This window comes from Hyaena hyaena, unplaced genomic scaffold (genome assembly GCF_003009895.1).
Source record: "Hyaena hyaena isolate Hyena2069 unplaced genomic scaffold, ASM300989v1 scaffold_308, whole genome shotgun sequence".
Lineage (NCBI taxonomy): Eukaryota > Metazoa > Chordata > Mammalia > Carnivora > Hyaenidae > Hyaena > Hyaena hyaena.
In genome coordinates, this window is record NW_024080942.1 from 1,584,648 (window position 1) to 1,602,446 (window position 17,799).

Sequence of the window (17,799 nt, forward strand, 5' to 3'; positions counted from 1 at the left end):
GCCTCTAGTTACGGGGCCCGATCAGGGACAAAATTGATGGACTGGGCGCAAGTCTCCTGGTTATACGTCAGTTTCGGCTTGCAACAGATCCTTGTCTCGTCGCTGTAGGCGCCCCCAGAATCCCGTCAGAGGGGCGGCGGAGAAGCAGGTGTCGGGGAACCGGAGGTCCTTGGCACGCGAGTCTGGGCGACGCGGCGGTGAGGATGAGGGAGCGGCCGTGGGGGAAAGAACCTGCGGAAAGCGGCTGCTCCGCGAGGGGAAACCGACCCGGGGCAGGTGGGCGGCTGGGCCTCGATTCCGCGCCCCCCACCCGCCGCCAGAGACACAGCCGGGCGCCGGGGCCCCTGGAGGGCTGAGGCTGCGCTCCCTGGTCTCGGGGCTAGCGCACGAAGTCGGCCCTTAATAAGGTGTTAGAGGGGTAGAAACGCGATTCCCGGCCAGCCGCCTGCAGGCGTCATGAGGTTGAAGCTGGAGAACGAGCCCTCCCCGCCCTGCGTTTCGGTGTCTCAGCGAACCGCGGTGGTCCGTGGTCGAACGAGCCTTTTTATCCCTCACGAGCGGCTCACGGTGGAAGGGAGACATGAAGCGCAACCCCGGAAGAGGGGCAGGCAGAGCAGGCCCCCCGAGTCCCGCAAGAGGGCGCCCTTGGTGGAGGAGGGGTCCACGCTTCCTGCGAACGGCCGACCACGGGCCTGCCTCTGGGACGAAGCGGCCGCCAAAGCCCCCAGGGCAGCGGGAGGGGAACCTGGGCCGACCCCGCGTTGCCCCAGAACCTGCGGGGCCCGAAGTTAGCAAACTTCGCTTCTTGGGCCAACAAGTTGCCCCTTTGGTCTTTCCTTGATGTAACTGGTTGAGTTCCCAGAATTATAGAGTTTCCCCACTAGACTGAAAACAGTTTTAAGCCTGAGTAAAAATAAGGGGGGTTGGGGGGAGGGATGAAAGATAATTCTGTGACCCCCAATGAAGAGAAAGCCAGATGAGTTACCCAGCCAGGTGCCCCCGCCCCTACCCCAGTGGCCAGCACAAGCTACCTCCCACAGCACCCCTGGGGGCCTTGCTGGATTAAGAAGAGGAAATGGGTAAGAGACGCGAAGTCCTTATGCAAACACAGCTGGGCCACGTGCCCGTCTGTAGCTCCATCCCTCCCAGAGCAATGTTTGGCAAGCTGTGTACTTTTATATAAAAAGGTATCACTTTGAGAATAAAGTTACTCATTTAAAAAGCCAGTTTCAAATAAATAAAGTCAGTTTCATTTGCCTTGATTTAAAAAAAAACAACGGAAAGAGTTTGATTGTTGTTTAGGGATTTAGGTCATTGCACTCCCTCTGACAGAGGGGTCCCTTCCGGTTTCCCTCATCTGAGGGCACCTTATCCGCATCCGAGGGTGCTACGCTTTCCAAACAAAACATCCAGTCCACTTGTTTGTCACTTAAAGTCTTAGACGAGGAGCCATTGAGGAGGGTTGACACACCTTTCCTAAAACCCTAAATTAATAAAAGGAAGGGAATTACAGGGCCGCCTGGGTGGCTCAGTCTCTTAAGCTTCCAAACCTCAGGTCATGACTTCATGCTGAGTTCGTGCTGACAGCTCAGAGCCTGGAGCCTGCTTCAGATTCTTTGTCTCTGTCTCTCTCTGCCCCTCCTCTGCTCACAAACCCTCTCTCTCTCTCTCTCTCTCTCTCTCTCTCTCAAAAATAAACATTAAAAAACTGTTTTCTACCTGATGCATTCACATTTAACTGTGGCTTTCTTCTCTGAGGGAGCCCTTCAGCATTAACAAGCTGGAGGAAAGACTGCAAAGCTCAGAGATGCAGCTGGACAGCTTGGCCTCCAGCCTGTCCTTGAGGTCAAAGAAAGGCCACTGCTGCCCCGGGGAGGCCAGGCCAAAAGGAACAGAGTTGAGCCTCACTCAGGCCGAGTGCGGAGTACTCTGTCCCCAGTACCCAGGCAGCTGGGGTGGTTTCTGAGTCCACTTGAATTTGGCCAGACCTCTGGAGAGCTCCACAGCACACCAGAGCCATGGCCTGCCAGTACGGCCCACAGCTCCCCACTACCCAGCCCCAGGGCGTCCGCCACCAAGACTGTGGCTGCTGGCTGCTCACCCTCCCTGGTGTCTCCCGCCCACAGTGCAGAAGCTTGAGCGCCGAAAGTTGGAGCCTCTCATGGGAAGAGCCTGAGGCTGCTGCTGCCCCCAGCCCCTCCCCCATCACATTTAAGGCCCCTGGGTTTGCCGGTCCCTCTACCGTTCTTCCCAGCCTTCCGAAAGGAACTGCTGGTTCTGGTGTTGCTCACAGTCGCCCCGGTCCACACGCAGCCCGTACCCACCCTGACATGGCAGATCCCGACCCAGCCGATAGAAAAGAGGTAATGAGGGGTGTAGTGCTGAGCCCTCAGATGTGCCACCTTGGGCCCGGGACCGGAGAGGGACTCGGGACCGAGCCCATAGCTCACCCCCCCTCCAGCTCTGTCTTGCTGACCAGTGTTTGCTTCTAGGTGAGCATTTGCCTACGCAGGTGCCCTGACCTGCCGTCGCCCCCCCGCTGCGGACCCACCTGGCAGCAGGTCCACCCAGCAGGTCAGCACAGGACATCCCCGGGCACCTGGCGGGGGGGAGAGGAGCCCTCGGCACAGGCATTCGGCCGCCTGCCCACACTCTACCGGGAGACATGGTGAGCACTGGCTTGCCCTGTGTGGGGCTGAGCCAGGACCTCCACCTTCTCACGACAAAAGCAGGGTCAGATGAACAGTCGGGACAGACCTCGGAAGCAAAGTCGCGTGAAGCCATGGCCACTGAGGGAGTCCTGGTGTTCTCTGGGAGGGGCTGTGAGAGGGGACATGTCTGCCACATGATACAACCTCTTGCTTTTCTTGTCCTAACCAGAAGCAGTCACAGCACAGACCTTTCTGATTTTCATGTCTGTCGGAAGCTCATACTTCCATGTGTCACTCGACACGGAGTGACACGTTCTAGTCCCCGTAGGTGGCAGTCTTGGCCCCAGACCCAGTGTAGATTGAGGACACGGGGCCTGTGTGTCAGGGCAGGAGGAGGGGTCAATGTTGGGGCGAGAAGAGACCAGGACAGAACTTTCCCGGAGACTGTTCCCAGACATGGCCTGGACTCATCAACCTTTAAATGTTGCCCAAGACGGGGGCACTTGGCTGGCTCAGCTGGTTGAGCATCTGACTCTTGGTTTCCACTCAGGTCATGATTTCACAGTTGTGAGATCGAGACCCACATTGGTCTCTATGTGCAGCGTGGAGCCTGCTTGGGACTCTCCCTCCCTCTCTCTGTTCCTCCCCAGCTTGCTCTCTCTCTCTCTCTCTCAAAAAAGAGAGGGGCGCCTGGGTGGCTCAGTTGGTTGAGCATCCGACTTCAGCTCAGGTCATGATCTCAGAATTAGTGGGTTCAAGCCCCATGTCTTCGTGGAAGCCCCTGTCTTCGGATTCTGTGTCTCCCTCTTTCTCTGACGCTCCCCTGCTCACTCTGTCTCTCTCCCTCTCTCAAAAATAAATAAAAAATTTAAAAATTAAAAAAGAAAAAAGAAAAGTTAAAAAAGAGAGAGTTGCCTAGGACAGTGCAAAGGGCTTCTGAGGGAAGGGTTTCCAGGAGAGCCGCTCCATGGCGCAGACAGAAGTGCGGGCGCCTCTCCCGGGCCTCAGTGTCAGGCACTGATGCGGCAGAGCTGGAGCCTCTCCAGGTGGGTAGGGCCCTGTGTCTCTGGCCACTCTGCCCTCCTGCCGGATTGTAGGTGTGAGTCTAAAGTGCATGACTGTGCTATTAGGACCCCCCCCCCCAGTATTCTGCTTTCTCTCCTGCAGCCTGCACAGAGCTCTGCAGGCTGGACCGAGAGTCTCAGCGTGGAGGGGGGGCCCTCTCCGGGGGCCTGTCGGGCTGGGACCTACATGTACCCATGGCATCAGGGTAGGGGACATTGGCCTGCATATGGGGAGCTCTGGCCCAAGAACCAGCCCTTGGGGGGACTCCCCTCACTGGCCAGTGCTGCCCGGGACACTGTTGTTCGCTGCACCACCCTCAGAGGGGACTCTCGGCTGCCTGCTAACTACAGGTCAGCGTGCAAACAGACACCTGCTGCGGCACACACAGGCCGCACGGCCCCTCTCGGCCTCCCTGGGCCTGATTCCAGGGGCTTGTGGGGACACGTAGGAGAAACCCAATGCCCACTTGGCGGCACCTCCCCCCCCCCGATCAAGTCTGGCCTGGCATTACCATCTGCTCCTGGGACCCTGGACCCTAGCCCCCCCCCCCACTCTGCTTGCTCTGGTCACACAGGCAGGGCAAGAGCCCTTTGTCTCCCATGCCATGTCACACAGCAGGCCTCCACAAATGTTAAAATATGCCAAACCAGTGGGCAGCGTGGGCCCTAGGTGCTGAGGCAGGGAGCCGCAGGGTTCTTGGGGTTTCGTTCTTGAAAAATGGTCGCGGGGGGGGGGGCGCTCAGTCGGTTAAGCGTCTGATGTCGGCTCAGGTCATGATCTCACAGTTCGTGGGTTCGAGCCCCGCATCAGGCTCTGAGCCTGGAGTCTGCTTCGGATTCTGTGTCTCCCTCTCTCTCTCTCTGGCCCTCCCCTGTTCACGCTGTCTCTCTCTCAGGAAAAAAAGAAAAAAGAAAAATGGTGGCAACGCGCGCACACACACCCCCCCCGAGTGGACATACACGGACACACACACACACCCAAGTGGACACTCTCACCCGAAAAAAAGAAAAAAGAAAAATGGTGGACACACACACACACCCCGAGTGGACACTCTCACCCGAAAAAAAGAAAAAAGAAAAATAGTGGGGAGCCACACACACACACACACACACACACACACGAGTGGACACTGTCACCCGTGCCGGCGCTCGGGTTAGGGAGCCGCGCTACTTCCCAATAGGCGGCGGCTGCGAGAGAAAGTGCCGTTGGGGGAGGTCTCGCCAGCAGAGGGCGCCCCAGCCCCCAGCCCGGGTCTGAAGGCCGCAGTGGCAGCGCCGCAGAACCGGGTCCCTGTCGGGGCTGTTCAGCCCCTCTGCCCGAAACCCCGGAGTCCCCGCGCACGCAAGCCGCCAGAGCTCCCTGAAGAGGGGGTGCTCCCGGCTCGGTGCGCTGAGTCTCAGCACCGGGAGGGGCTCGGCTGCCCTCCGCCTCCCCCAGCACCAGCCCCAAAACACTGGCCCTCCGTCTGGGGGCATTCACAGGGCTGGGGTGCTCTGCCCCGCAGTAGAGCGCACTGAGGAGGCCGCAAGGCTCAGTCTACATCCGATTTACTGTATTTTACAGTCTGGGTTGTTAGTGGGGAAGAGGCGAAGTGAGCACTGAGTTGGCGCAGGCAGAGGAGCACGTGCCTTTGTGGGGCTGAGGGACAGCAGCTACCGCCCCTAGGACTCATCTGGTGGCCCCAGGATAGTGGTAGTGAGATTGTAGGCGTCAGAAGATGCTGTAGAGAATCGCTGGGGCGAACCCACCCAGGGGAACCTTGTTTATCCCTGCCCCCAGCACGGAAGTTCCCAACCCAGAAGCAGGGGAGGCCCCCTGTGAGTGAGACTTGGGCCTTGCTGCGGCAAGGAGCCCTTCTGTCCCCAGGGTCCTGGATGCCGGGATCCGGTCTTGTTCTTCCAGAAAGCGGCCATCCTCATGCCGGTGGCTGTAGCTGGACCCAGCCGGGTCCTGGGCAGGAAGGCAAGGCCGCTGTCCCCAGCAGGCACTGCCTCTCAGGCCAACTGAATGCCCTAGAGACCACCTTCCTGCTCACCCAGCTGCTGACTACATCAGCAACCCGCCCCACGCCCCCCTGCCCCCTCCCGGTCCTGGCCCCTCCAGGAAGGCTCTGGGACCTGGCCAGAGCCGGCTCCAGCCCTTCACCCTTCCGCCTTCGACCAACATCTAGGACCTGAGCGTCCGCAGGGACTCAGAGCGGCCACCTAGACCAGGCCCCCCAAACCGATGCCGGGTCCGCCACCGAGGGACTGGGGACTGGCCCTTCACACCAGGAGAGGTCTGGCCGCTCCGCCCGGCCGCCCCCCCGTCCTGGGCTCACGGCCAGGCCTGTATCTGGTGTTCTCAGCCCGCCCCACACTCCCTGTCCATCTTGCTTCTAATTCCTGCCCAAAGGACAGCACCGTGTACCCAGCTCCGGGCCCGGGCAGGGGTCACGATGGCGCGAGCTGCTGCCAGAGCCGCAGCAGAGGGTCAGGCCGGGCAGTCGGGCGAGGCCTGCGTCCCGGAAGGCAGACCCCCGAGCGGGGAGCCCTCCGCCGCGGGCGAGGTCTGGGTGGGGGGGTGGTTCACGCGGAGTCGCCGCGGGGCGCTTCCCCCGCCGGGTTCGGGAGAAGGGGGCCCTCGGGTGGGCGGGGCGGCCGGCTCAGGGCTCCCCGGCCGCGGCCCCGGGCGGCGGGGGGCGCGCGGCCCGGCTGCGCTCGCCGTCGGGCGTGCAGGCCTTGGCCGACAGCGCCCTCTCGCGGCCGGAGCGGAAGGCTGCCGTGACGGTCACCAGGTAGGCGGTGCCCGGCGCCAGGCCGTGCAGCGAGGTGCTGTTGCGGCCCGCGGGCACCTCCAGGCGCTGCGCCGCGCCGCCCCGCAGCGGCCCGAACTGCACGTGGTAGCCGAGCACGGCGGCCGGGCCCAGCGCCGGGGCCCAGCTCACCCGCAGGCTGCGCGGCCTGGCGTGCGAGATGACGATGCGCTCCGGCCCGGCCTCGTCTGGGGGGGGGGGGGAGAAGTGCGCGTGAGCGGGCTGGGGGCGCCCCCTCCGCGCCGCCCGCCCCGCCCGGCCAGCCCGCCGCTCCCCGCTCACCCAGCAGCGTGCGCACGCGCAGGCGCTGTGGCCTCACGAGGCGCACGTTGGACTCGGGCAGCAGCTCCACGTCGTAGTCCGTGTCGGGGTCGAGGCCGAGCCAGAGCCAGCGCGTGGCGTTCCCCGGCAGCTGCTGGCGACGCACGCTCCGCGGCTGGGCGCTGGGCGCCAGCTCCAGCACGTAGTAGCCGGAGTCCGCGGTCAGCAGCGGCGGCCACGCCAGGCGGAAGCTGCTGGACGTGACCTCGGAGGCCCGGAGCCGCTGCGGCTGCATCGCATCTGCGGGTGGTGCCGGAGGTCAGCCCTCCCCGCGCCCGGGCCGGGGCCCTGACTGCCGACCCCGGGAAGGCCGGACCCCGGGAAGGCCGGACCGGGAGATGTGGGGAACAGGAGCGCTGGGGAGCCCCAGGCCAGCACCGCAACGGTGCTAACGACACCCAGACCGGTGACAAGACTGGGGTAAGAACAAGAGTGCCACCCTCAACTTGGGACGTCATCAGGAGCTTCCCCGCCTGCCTCATCCGCAAACCCAGACGGGTGAGGAGCTATAATGGCCACCTCCCACCCAGTCCAGTGATCTGAACAAGGGCCCCTCAAAGGCAGTGTCTGAGAACAGAGGTCCAGCCACCCTCCACAGCCCAAGTGGCCAGCGCAGTGTGGGGGCAGTTGAGCTCTGGACAGTCAAGGGCACCACTGGTGCAACCAAAAGTTGGGAAGCCATCAGGGGACACCTGAGGGGTGGCTGTGCGACAACTCCAGGAGCCGCTGGATGTGGGTCTCAGAGTACTGCCTGCCTCGGGTTTCCAGGAGAGCAGGGGGGTTCCCAGAGTGGGACCCCCAAGTGTGCATTACTCCTGAGCCTGTGACACCACATGGCCATCTGAGTGACCATAAAAGCAGGTAAGGTCGGACACCACATGGCTTGTATGTAAGGTTGATAAATATCTAGTGAGGGTTATGCCCCTTGGGATCCTGATGCTTCCTCCTTTAATGCCGGGTGCTCCAGCCGTCAGCCTGGCATGCATTCTCCTGCCCATCCCCTATACTCAGACGCTCACCCATCCCTATCCCAGGAGCCCCCACCCTGCTGCCTCACTGCCCTAGAGCCTTGGGCTGCCCCTGTCCAGCTGCTTGCCTTTCCTCTTGCTGTCTTCTCCAGGCCTAGCCACAGTGGTTGACTCAGGGGCCACCAGGGGCCAGGTGTCCCTGGGGGAAATCTCCGAAAGGACCCTCTGCCTTTATCCAATCCATAGTCCAACCCCTTCTGGGTTTTGGTGGATGATTAACCCACAGACTGAGACTTGGGAAGAACCCTGGGGTTAGTGGCATTTTTCAGTGGTTGGAGCGGGCTGAGCCAGCAACCAGGCCCTTCATCGCCAGCCCCCCCCCCCCACTGTGAGGTTTGGCTGGGGCTAGGGGTGGAGGTCCATTAGAAAGTTGGTGGGGAGCTGCCAGCCCCTGCAGCAGGCCCTCCGTGGTCCAGCCTCCTCTCCAGCAATCCCCAAAACCACCAATGGTGCAAACCCATTCAAATCCTCTACACTGTTCCCACGCATAGGGCAGTAGGGCCCGAGCTCTGTGGGAAGCAGTCCTGACCCACCCTGACCTGGCTTTCTCATCTCCAAGCATGGCAGGACCCGGCACACGTACAGGAGCCTGTGTTGCCCGTCTGCAAAGTCCTCAGGCTTGAAACCTGCCTCTTCTTCCTCCACTAAACCACATCCATCCCACCAGATGCAGCTCCTTGGTCTCGGCCCACTCCAGGGCCCCCACTCTGGGGCGGGCCCATCAGCAGAGAACCCCACCAGAGGTGTTTATTCAGGCCTGACCCTCGGTCCCACTACAGCCCAGGAGGAGGCGCACACAGGCCGCACAACTGGAGCAGGTCCCCGGAGGATGCGCACAGAAGCCACGTGTGCTGCCTCCCAGCTGAACCCCCGGGGAAGGGCCACTGCCCCCAAAGCCCTGGCGCCTGCTGCAGGTGCTCGAGTTCCTCTCCCGCAACCTCGTCCCTGGTTCCTCGCTGGGCTACCCCAGGCCCTGCCTCCTCCCACCTACCAAGAATGGATCCCCTCAGCTCCTGGGCAATGATGTGCAGGTCGTCCACATCCACAAAGTGCAGGTGCTTCTCCGCGGGGGCCGAGGCAGCATCTGACAGCTCCAGGAGGTTGCCACGGCCAGTACTGACGATGAAGACGGTAACACCCAGGTCCTTCAGCTCCTGCATGGGGGGCCCCACGGGGTCGCTGGAGCCGCCATCTGTCACCCACACCAGCACCTTGGGCACCCCTGGCCGGGCCCCTGCCACCTCGGCAAACAGATGCTCCTTGGCGTACGCCAGCGCCAGGCCAGTGTTGGTGTCGCCCATGCGCTGGGCTGCAGCACGTATGGCATCCTGGACAGCCGCACCTGAGCTGTACTGGCCGAAGGGGAACTCAGTGTATGGGCGGCTGCCCACATGCACCAGGCTGGCACGCAGAGCCCCAGGGCCCAGCGGCAGCAGGGCCACCAGCTGCCCCAAAAACTCCCGCACTCGGGAAAACTCATAATGAGACACGCTGGCCGAGCTGTCCAACAGAAGCAGCAGGTCCCCCTGGGAAGCCGATGCTGGGGGACCTGGGGGAGAGGAGAGGGGTCAGCCCCAAGTGGTGGCCCCCAGACAGCCCCACGCCCAGGGCAGAACCCTCAGGGTCTGAGCTATCCCTAAGCTGGGCCTTCCCCTTACCCAAGTAGGCCCTGAAAGTCTGCTCCAAAGGCCCTGAAGGTGGCACCCATGGGGGAAGGGGGGGAGGGGTCCTGAGCCAACAAGAGGCCCCAGTCTCCGTGGGCTCTAGCTCTGTACCCTGGCCATGTACCTGGGGTGCTCTCTGGGCTAATGTCTTACCTGTACAAGAGAGCTGACCCCTCCAAGCCTCTACACCCACCCTTTCCTTAGCAGACTCTGTGCAGGCTGGAGCCAAGGGTCCTGGCCCAGCCCCCAGGAGTGTGAGTGGATAGGCCTGGGCCAGAGTCGGCCTTTCCTCCGGCTTGGCTTCCAGAGAAGCAGCCCCGGGGCTGGAGTTCAGCCCCACAGCCCAGCTTCCAGGTAAAGCAACTGGTGGGGGTGGAGGGGAGCGCGAAGCAGCCCATACGGCCAGGCTGGAGTCATCACCCCACTTACAGATGATATCGCCCCTGCTCTGGACCCATCCTCTGCTCCACCTGGACCCAGGAAGTACGGTACCTGCTGCAGCAGCCTGAGGGCCAGCCCACCCCTTAGGGTCTTCCCTTTCCTCCAGGTACCCCAGGGGGCGAAAGGACCCCTTTCCACTACTGGGCCAAGGGCAGACAGGAGTTGGGGTGTCTGGGTACTGATCTGGGCTTTGTGGCCTGTCTCCCCTAGTCCGGTACGGCGACTGCAGCCCTCTCACCATCCCTCTGCTAGGTGTGACTCCAAGGAGAGGGAAACTGAGGCAGGCGCTGCCTGCCCGACAGACCCCTCCCCCCCAACACCTGGCGCTCGTCTAGCCGCCCGGGTACCGGGGCCCGCCCGCCGCAGGTGGGTGGGGTGCCCTGCGGCCGTACCCGCCTCGGGCCGCGGGAGGAAAGAGACAGCCCCGAGCCGGCGGCCGGGTCAGGGAGCCGTCCGCCTCACTCACCACGCTCGGCGCCGCTCCGCGCCAGCGCCAGCCGCAGGCCCAGGGCCAGGCCGAGCGCCGTCCAGGGCAGCATCCCGCGCGACGGGACGGGGCGCGCCCGGCGGCCGTTCGCCACTCGCCCGCGCGCGGACTGCAAGGCGCGCCGCCGCCCGGGCCGGGCCGCCCCCGCCCCGCCCCCCGGGAGGCCCCGGCGCGCGGCCCCGCCCCCGCCCCGCCCCCCGGAGGCCCCGGCGCGCACTCGCCCCGCGTGCGAGGCGCACAGACTCGGGGCGGCGCGCGACACGCGGCCTCGGGCAGCTGCGACCGCGGCAGAGTCGCGTGGGCGTGCATACACACACGCTGCAGCCTTCTTTCCTGGTTGGGAGGTTTCGGGGTGCGCCCTGCCCCCAACCAGGAGCAGAGCAGGGAGAGCCCAGTGCCTGTGACCCTACACTGCTATGGGTCCTTGGGATCAGGCCCAAGAGCAACCCAGGGCTGCCAGGGGGTGGGGGCGACACCAAGTGTCCCCCTAGCAAGCCCCAGGCCCTGGCCTCACCTTTACCCCAGGGGTGAGAGGGATGGATGGGGGGAGGAGTTAGAACACTTAGAAAGGAGACAGGGCACTGGGAGGGCGGCAGAGGCCTGAACGGGAGCTTCTTGAGGGACACTGAGCCCCCCACCCCACCGGGCTTCCTGCAGAAAGAGGAGCTGGGGATGGCCGCGCTGGAGCTATTGCTGTCCCCATACACTCTGCCCAATGAGTGGCCCGGGGCGGGCCCCCAGACCTCTGGAGGGACCCACTGGCAAGCCAGGAAGGAACCTAGCAATCTGGGATTTTGGCTGGGCCAGACCAGAGGTGGCAGGCTGTAGCGGGCATCCCAGAGGGGCACTCAGCCCTTTAGGGAAGATTACCCCCTCCCCCCCTTAGGTGAGGCTGGGCTGTGTCTCCTGGGTGGGAGCTGAGGGTCCACATGAGGTCCCTCACTACTAAGGAGACTTCCTGTAAGGTAACCACTGCCCTCTCCCAGCCACTGTCTGTGCAGCTGGGAGGGCACAGGTCTCCCAGCTCTAGGTGGCTGGGTCGTCGCAGCCAGGATGTCCCCTCCCTTTCCCCTCCCAGGAGGGTGCTCAGCAGCAAGGACGGATGGGACTCAATGGTTTTCCTTCCTCCCTTTATGGCAGGTGAGACACTATGAGACAGGCTGGAGCTCCGACTTTGCCTAAAAAAGGAAGTGGCTGAGCCGAGCTGGAGGAGCTGGGGCAGGGACAGGCCAGAAGTGTGTCCCCGCCGCCCCCGCCCCCTCGGAGGGAGCCTTGGCTGTGGTGGTGCTGGCTCCGCCCCACAGGCCTCAGGGCTCTGCTGGGGCCAGAAGCTGCCTGGCGCTTCCGCTTGGGCCGGTGCGGGCGGTGGGGGCCATGGGCTGGGGCCCCTGAAGTCCAGGGTGTGCCTCCTAGAGGAGCCCGGCCCGGCCCCCAGCCCCAGAGCACACAAGGCTGACCCCGACTGGGGCTGGAGGGGACAGCGAGCGGAGGCCATGCTGAGGCCGCAGCAGCCAGAGGAGGCCTGGGTTTCCAGCCAAGAGCTGACCCCGGGGCACTGGCGTTGAGGTGCCCAGGTGACCATGTGCACACGCTCCTTGGCTCATCCCCACCTGTCGGTGGGGTGGGGGGGGCCGGCCGGGGACTGCTCCCCGCCTTGTCCCCCAAGTCCTGCGCAGCAGGCAGGCCCCAGTCAGGCTTCCGCCTGTGCTGCTGGGCGGACAGGGAAGTTCCCGTCCCTTCTGGAAAAACTGAGCGGGTCTTCTTGGCCGTGACTCAGGCCCTCGAGGAAGCAGCCGCGCTCCTCCCTCCAGCCTCTCCATCGGAGGGAGAAAGACAGGAGGCCCCGTCTTAGGACTCTCTGCCAGGGCCTCTGCCCGGCCTTGGCTGAGCTCGGTCACCAACCCTGGCTAAGTTCTTCCTCAGCCCTGCCCACAGTCGCTCCGGCTGCGGCTGCGCGTGCTGGGCTCTCACCTGACCCCTGGGGGATGCCCCCACACCCCCTCACCTGGTCGGCTCTCCTCCCTCGGGCCCTGCTCTGCCCTGAGGCTCTGCGCTCCACAGGCCCCTGCTGCCTGCATTGTGGCACGTCTCAGTCCAGTGTCCTGCACTTCCCGGGGGGAGACACTGGCAGGTGGGGGATCCCCGGGGAGTTGTGGGGGTCAGCCAGGAGTGTACTAGTCAGGGTCAGGGCTGGGATCAAGGCAGACGCCAGAGGAAGCACGAATATAATTGTCCGGAAACCTCCTCTCTGAAGAAAGACAGGCTGGGAGGCCAGGGAAGTTGAAAAGGACAGAAGCCGCCAGGACACAGCAGGCCCTGCCGCCACCCCGCCGGCCCCTCCCCCAGGCCCAGCCCCCGCTTGGGCCTGGACTTCTAGGGGTCGGGGGAGGGAGCAGGCTGTGTGGCTGAGGCAGCCCTCCCCTGCAGCCTGGGTCCAGTCTGGAGTCCCCAGAGCATCGCCTCCCGGAGCTGGCCCACCCCGCCTGCTGGGCGGCAAGCAGGTGGAGAGGTTCCCCGAGATGCAGGCTGCTCTGAAGGCACTGCCCCGCCCCCGCCGGCCCGCGGGACGCGCCCTCCTCCGCACCGTCCAGGCCTCTGCAGAGAAGAAGGGCCTTTTGTCCCCAGCTCGCTTGACCCGAGGGAAAAGGGCAGCTCCCGGGGCCTCTGACCCCAGTCCCGGGCACTCTGGGCCTGAGGAGCTGCGCAGTGCGGGCCCCCACCCTCACCCAGCGGGGGGCGGGGAGGGCTGCTACGTGCTGCTGCTGCTGCTGTTTACGGGTTTGTATCTCCCATACGCACCCAGGCACGTGCCCACCAGGGGCAGGGACAGGGCGGCTGTGGTCCTGGAACGGGGGTGTGGGGCAAGCCCAAGGCCCCCAGATCCCATCCGCAACAGTCAGTGGGGTAGAGGGAGGGGCGGCAAGAGCCCGGAGGCCCCTTCTGCCCCCAACCCAGCTGCCCCACCCACACATTCTTCTCCACTGGACCTGCCTGTTTGTGGTCAGGGACATGCCAAGACGTAAGAACCAGTCCTGAGGGTCTGGAGCTCCTGTTGTCGTAATCCCCAGGGGCCCAGGCCTGCCCTCCGCGGCCCCAGAGCTGAGACACCCCCCCCCCCCCCCCCCGCAGTCCCCCTGCTGGCAGCCGTGGGCGGGCAGCCTGGGCATGGGATGAGTAGCGCCCTCTCTGAGTTCACCCAGCAGGTGTGAGCTAGGGCAGCCACAGGCCAGAGTCCGTAGACATGCAGGCACCCCGTCCTGCAGGCTGGAAGGGGATAGGCAGCGGCGTGCTGGCCCCGGATGCAGGCCTGCTTATTTTCCCTGTCAGGGTAGGGCCATGTCAGACCACGTGGCCAGGAGCTATAGGAAGTGCCCAGACCCTCGGGGGGACGCTGACTGGTGTGTGTTAGGGCAGTGAGGGAGCCTGGGGGGCAGAAAGGGTGGAGCAGCTTATAGGGCTTGCATGGGGGCAGGGGCAGTGTTGATGCCAGCGGGTTGATTCCAGGCATCTAAGGGGATGCCTTGGTCGCTGCCATCCAGGTAGAGCCTAATGGACAGGGGGTGGGAGACAGAGAGGAAGGCAGGCATCCAGAGTCCCAAGTTTTTAGCCTGTGCGGAGAGCTGCATAGTGTGCCCTTCCTGAGGTGGGACCCCAGCTTTGGTTCCCTCTGCTGGAAACTTCTGTATCACGAAGGTGAACACCACGACCGGCCCCGGCCCCAGGCAGGGTCCAGGCCAGTTTGGATTCGTGCATAGAGAGTATGGAGGGATAGACCAGGGTCAACACCTTGGTGGGGGCTCCCCAGAGGTCAGGGTAGGGCCCAGGGGACAGGGGGAGGGAGCTTAGCCCTCAGAGCCAGCACCAGGCACTGCCTATTGCCACCCAGCTCACCCACCCCAGCCCAATTCCTGCCTAGCACCCTTTGCTTACCCCACATACCTGGATGGGGGCAGGGCTTACACCGCTTGTGTGGCTGAGGGGACTGAACTGGCCAAGTCCCCTGGCCCCCTCCTAGCTACCAACAGTGTCTAAGGGTGTGCCTGCAGACACCTGAGCTCCCAGGAAGAAATGCTTTGTGAATGAACAAATTACCTTGGGCAGGTCTGGGAACATTATAGAGCCACCTGTTGGGGTGGGACGATGTCCCTGCCTGGGGTTTTAGGGGAAGCAGACAGAGGGATGCATGCACATGTAAACAAACATGTGATGCGCACACGCACACAGAGGCACACGAACACACGTGGGAACACCCGATGGCCAGGCACACACTCTTACAGGGCAGGGGCCTGGGCACCTGGGAAACCAGCGTTTGTTGCCCAAAGTAGAGGTCTCTGCCTGGCCCACCAGTGACTCAGTGCCTCTGCCCTGGACTTTCCAGACTGGCCCTCTAAAAGCAGATCACTGGGGCACCTGGGTGGCTCAGTAGGATAAGCATTTGACTTCGGCTCAGGTCATGATCTCACAGTTTGTGGGTTCGAGCCCCGCGTCGGGCTCTGTGCTGACAGCTCAGAGCCTGCAGCCTGCTTCGGATTCTGTGTCTCCCTCTCTCTCTGACCCTCCCCTGCTTGCTCATGCACTCTCTCTCTCAGAAATAAATAAAATATTTTAAAAAATAAATAAAAAAATAAAAGCAGATCACTAGGCCCCTTCTGTTTACCTCCTACTTCCCTTCACAGGTGCTCTTTTGTGAGTGGGTGGGGCCGAGCTGGGGCTGAGGCAGGTCATGCCTGGGGCAGCTGGAGGCCAAGCAGGACCTGGGGTGCAGGCCTGGGAAGCTGGGACACACCTTAGGAACCCTTAGGGCTTCGGCAGCTGAGCTTTCCGTCAAGGCCTCCCCCCCACATCAGGCCCAGCTGTTGTTTTGATGACTCTGGGGCCAGGCGGATCCTCAGGAGAGTCCTCTTCCTCGTAGCCTGGCCAGAGCCTGACCAACCCTGGGCAGGAGGGGAAGGAAGGCGGCCTCAGACCAGGGGAAGCTATCCTTGGGCACTGGGCGGTCAGCCAGGCTCCTGTCTGACTGGGTGCAGACAATCGGAAAACCCCAAGAACTCCTGTGGGATCTGAGCCAGCCACACACCGGGCTCTGCTCAAGGCCACGGAATGAGGCCTGAGCCTGCAGCCCAAACCCTGAGCCCTGATCTTTGGGCACATCTGAGTCCTGTGCCTGCTGGTCACACACACAGCCCTGCTGGCAACACGGTATGCTAGATCCTTTAAAAGTCTTTTCAGCTACCCCTAGAATCTGGTCAAATTACAAGAAACACATTATTTTTTTTTTTTTAAAAAGTAATGTCTATGCCCAACATGGGGCTTGAACTTTCAACCCTGAGATCAAGACTCATATGCTCTACTGACTGAGCCAGCCAGGTGCCCCAAGAAACATTTTTTAACATACTGCTGGGCTTACAAGGAAGTATCTATCTTCAAGGCTCCCTCCAGATTAAAAACATTAAAAATAAAGAAATAAACAAACAGAAGAGTAATGAGCAGAAACCCAGGATGATGAAACGGAACAGATGGGAAAGCAGGACACAGGAATGGAGAGCCACACTGGCAATTATGGAAGCCTGCACAGGACCCTCGTGGGGCCCAGATGGGGCATGCCTCGAAAAGGAATCCCCTCTTGAGGGATGTGTCCTCAAGAATTTTCACAGGCATTGGGGCGTTTGACTCTGGCTCAGGTCATGAGGTCACGGTTCATGGGTTCGAGCCCCATGTTGGGCTTTGCACTGATAGCACGGAGCCTGGTTCAGATTCTGTCTCCCTTTCTCTGTCCCTCCCCCACTAGCTCTCTCTCTCTCTCTCTCAAAAATAAATAAACAGGGGCGCCTGGGTGGCTTAGTCGGTTGAGCGTCCGACTTTCGCTTGGGTCATGATCTCGCGGTTCGTGGGTTCAAGCCCCGCGTCGGGCTGTGTGCTGACTGCCAGCTCAGAGCCTGGAGCCTGTTTCAGAGTCTGTGACTCCCTCTCTCTCTGACCCTCCCCTGCTCACGCTGTCTCTCTCTCTCTCCTAGAAATAAATAAAACATTAAAAAAAATAAAATAAAAAAAAATAAATAAACAAACAGGGTGCCTGTGTGGCTCAGTCAGTTGAGCAACTGACTCTGGATTTTGGCTCAGGTCAGGATCTCATGATTCATGAGCTCAAGGCCCACAATGGGCTCTGTGTTGGCAGTGTGGAGCCTGCTTGGGATTCTCCCTTTCTCACTCTCTCTGCCTCTATCCCTGCTCAGCCTCTCTCTCTCTCTTAAAATAAATAAATAAACATTAAAAAAAAAAACCAGAAATGGGGACACCTGGGTGGCTCAGTTGGTTAAGCGTCCGACTTCAGCTCAGGTCATGATCTCATGGTTTGTGAGTTCGAGCCCCGTGTCAGGCTCTGTGCTGACAGCTCAGGGCCTGCAGCCTGTGTCTCCCTCTTCTTCTGCCCCTCCCCTGCTTGAGCTCTGTCTCTCTCTCTCTCTCTCTCTCAAAAACAAATAAACGTTAAAAAAAAAAAGAATTTTCACAGGTATGAGCTGATAGTTAAAAATGAGCATTCAAGGGGCGCCTGGGTGGCTTAGTCGGTTAAGCATCCTACTTTCGCTTAGGTCATGATCTTGTGGTTCATGGGTCCGGGCCCCGCGTCGGACTCTGTGCTGACTGCCAGCTCCGAGCCTGGAGCCTATTTCAGAGTCTGTGACTCCCTCTCTCTCTGACCCTCCCCTGCTCACGCTGTCTCTCTCTCTCTCTCACCTAGAAATAAATAAAACATTAAAAAAAAATGAGCATTCAATCAAAGAAACAATATACTATCAGTGAGAATCAGCAGAAACAATAAATAACAGATTTGGACCCCTAAGAGTAAGAAATTGGAATTGTTAGGTACAGAATATTAAAAAGCTATATGTGAAATGTTCAAGAAATTGAAGTAAAGCTGGAATCCAAAGATTGAACACGCACAGAGACCATCAAAAATGAAGAGATTTAGGGGCTCCCGGGTGGCTCAGTCAGGTGAATGTTCAACTTCGGCTCAGTCATGATCTCCCAGTCCGTGGGTTCGAGCCCCCTGTCGTGGTCTGTGCTGGCAGCTCAGAGCCTGGAGCCTGCTTTGGATTTTGGATTCTGTGCCTCCCTCTCTGTCCCTCCCCCACTTGCACTGTGTGTGTGTGTGTGTGTGTGTGTGTGTGTGCATGTCTTAAAAATAAATAAACAAAAAAATTTTTAAATGATGAGATTTAAATTAAAAAAAACAAGTATGACTTTTAGATATGATAATAAAAGAACTTAAAATTGAATGGATGAGTTAACTGGCAGACGGGATACAACCAGTGAATTGGTGAGCTGGAGGAAGATGAAGAAATCACCC

The 17,799-nt window shown here is 61.3% G+C and overlaps 1 protein-coding gene across 2 annotated transcripts; it reads right to left on the reverse strand.

Moving 5' to 3' along the window:
- Nucleotides 1-5,246: 5,246 nt before the first annotated feature.
- Nucleotides 5,247-10,572, reverse strand: VWA1 (von Willebrand factor A domain containing 1). Of its 2 annotated transcripts, XM_039248366.1 has the most exons (4): nucleotides 10,431-10,572; nucleotides 8,851-9,408; nucleotides 6,793-7,071; nucleotides 5,247-6,698 (listed from the first exon to the last, which is right to left on the reverse strand). In XM_039248366.1, exons 1-4 carry the CDS (start codon nucleotides 10,501-10,503, stop codon nucleotides 6,361-6,363), a joined length of 1,248 nt encoding a protein of 415 aa, XP_039104297.1. In that variant the 5' UTR covers nucleotides 10,504-10,572; the 3' UTR covers nucleotides 5,247-6,360. The 2 variants fall into 2 exon arrangements, with proteins under 2 accessions (XP_039104297.1, XP_039104299.1); XM_039248368.1 differs by lacking the exon at nucleotides 5,247-6,698 and having other exon boundaries at nucleotides 6,980-7,071; nucleotides 8,851-9,013.
- Nucleotides 10,573-17,799: the final 7,227 nt, after the last annotated feature.

Excerpts from the sequence above, each read along its gene's own strand:
- VWA1 (XM_039248366.1), bottom strand. The coding sequence starts at position 10,503 with ATGCTGCCCTGGACGGCGCTCGGCCTGGCCCTGGGCCTGCGGCTGGCG. Across the intron at positions 7,072-8,850 it reads GCTGAGGGGATCCATTCTTG|ATGCGATGCAGCCGCAGCGG; the intron begins GTAGGTGGGAGG and ends CACCACCCGCAG. Across the intron at positions 6,699-6,792 it reads GCGCGTGCGCACGCTGCTGG|ACGAGGCCGGGCCGGAGCGC; the intron begins GTGAGCGGGGAG and ends CCCCCCCCCCAG.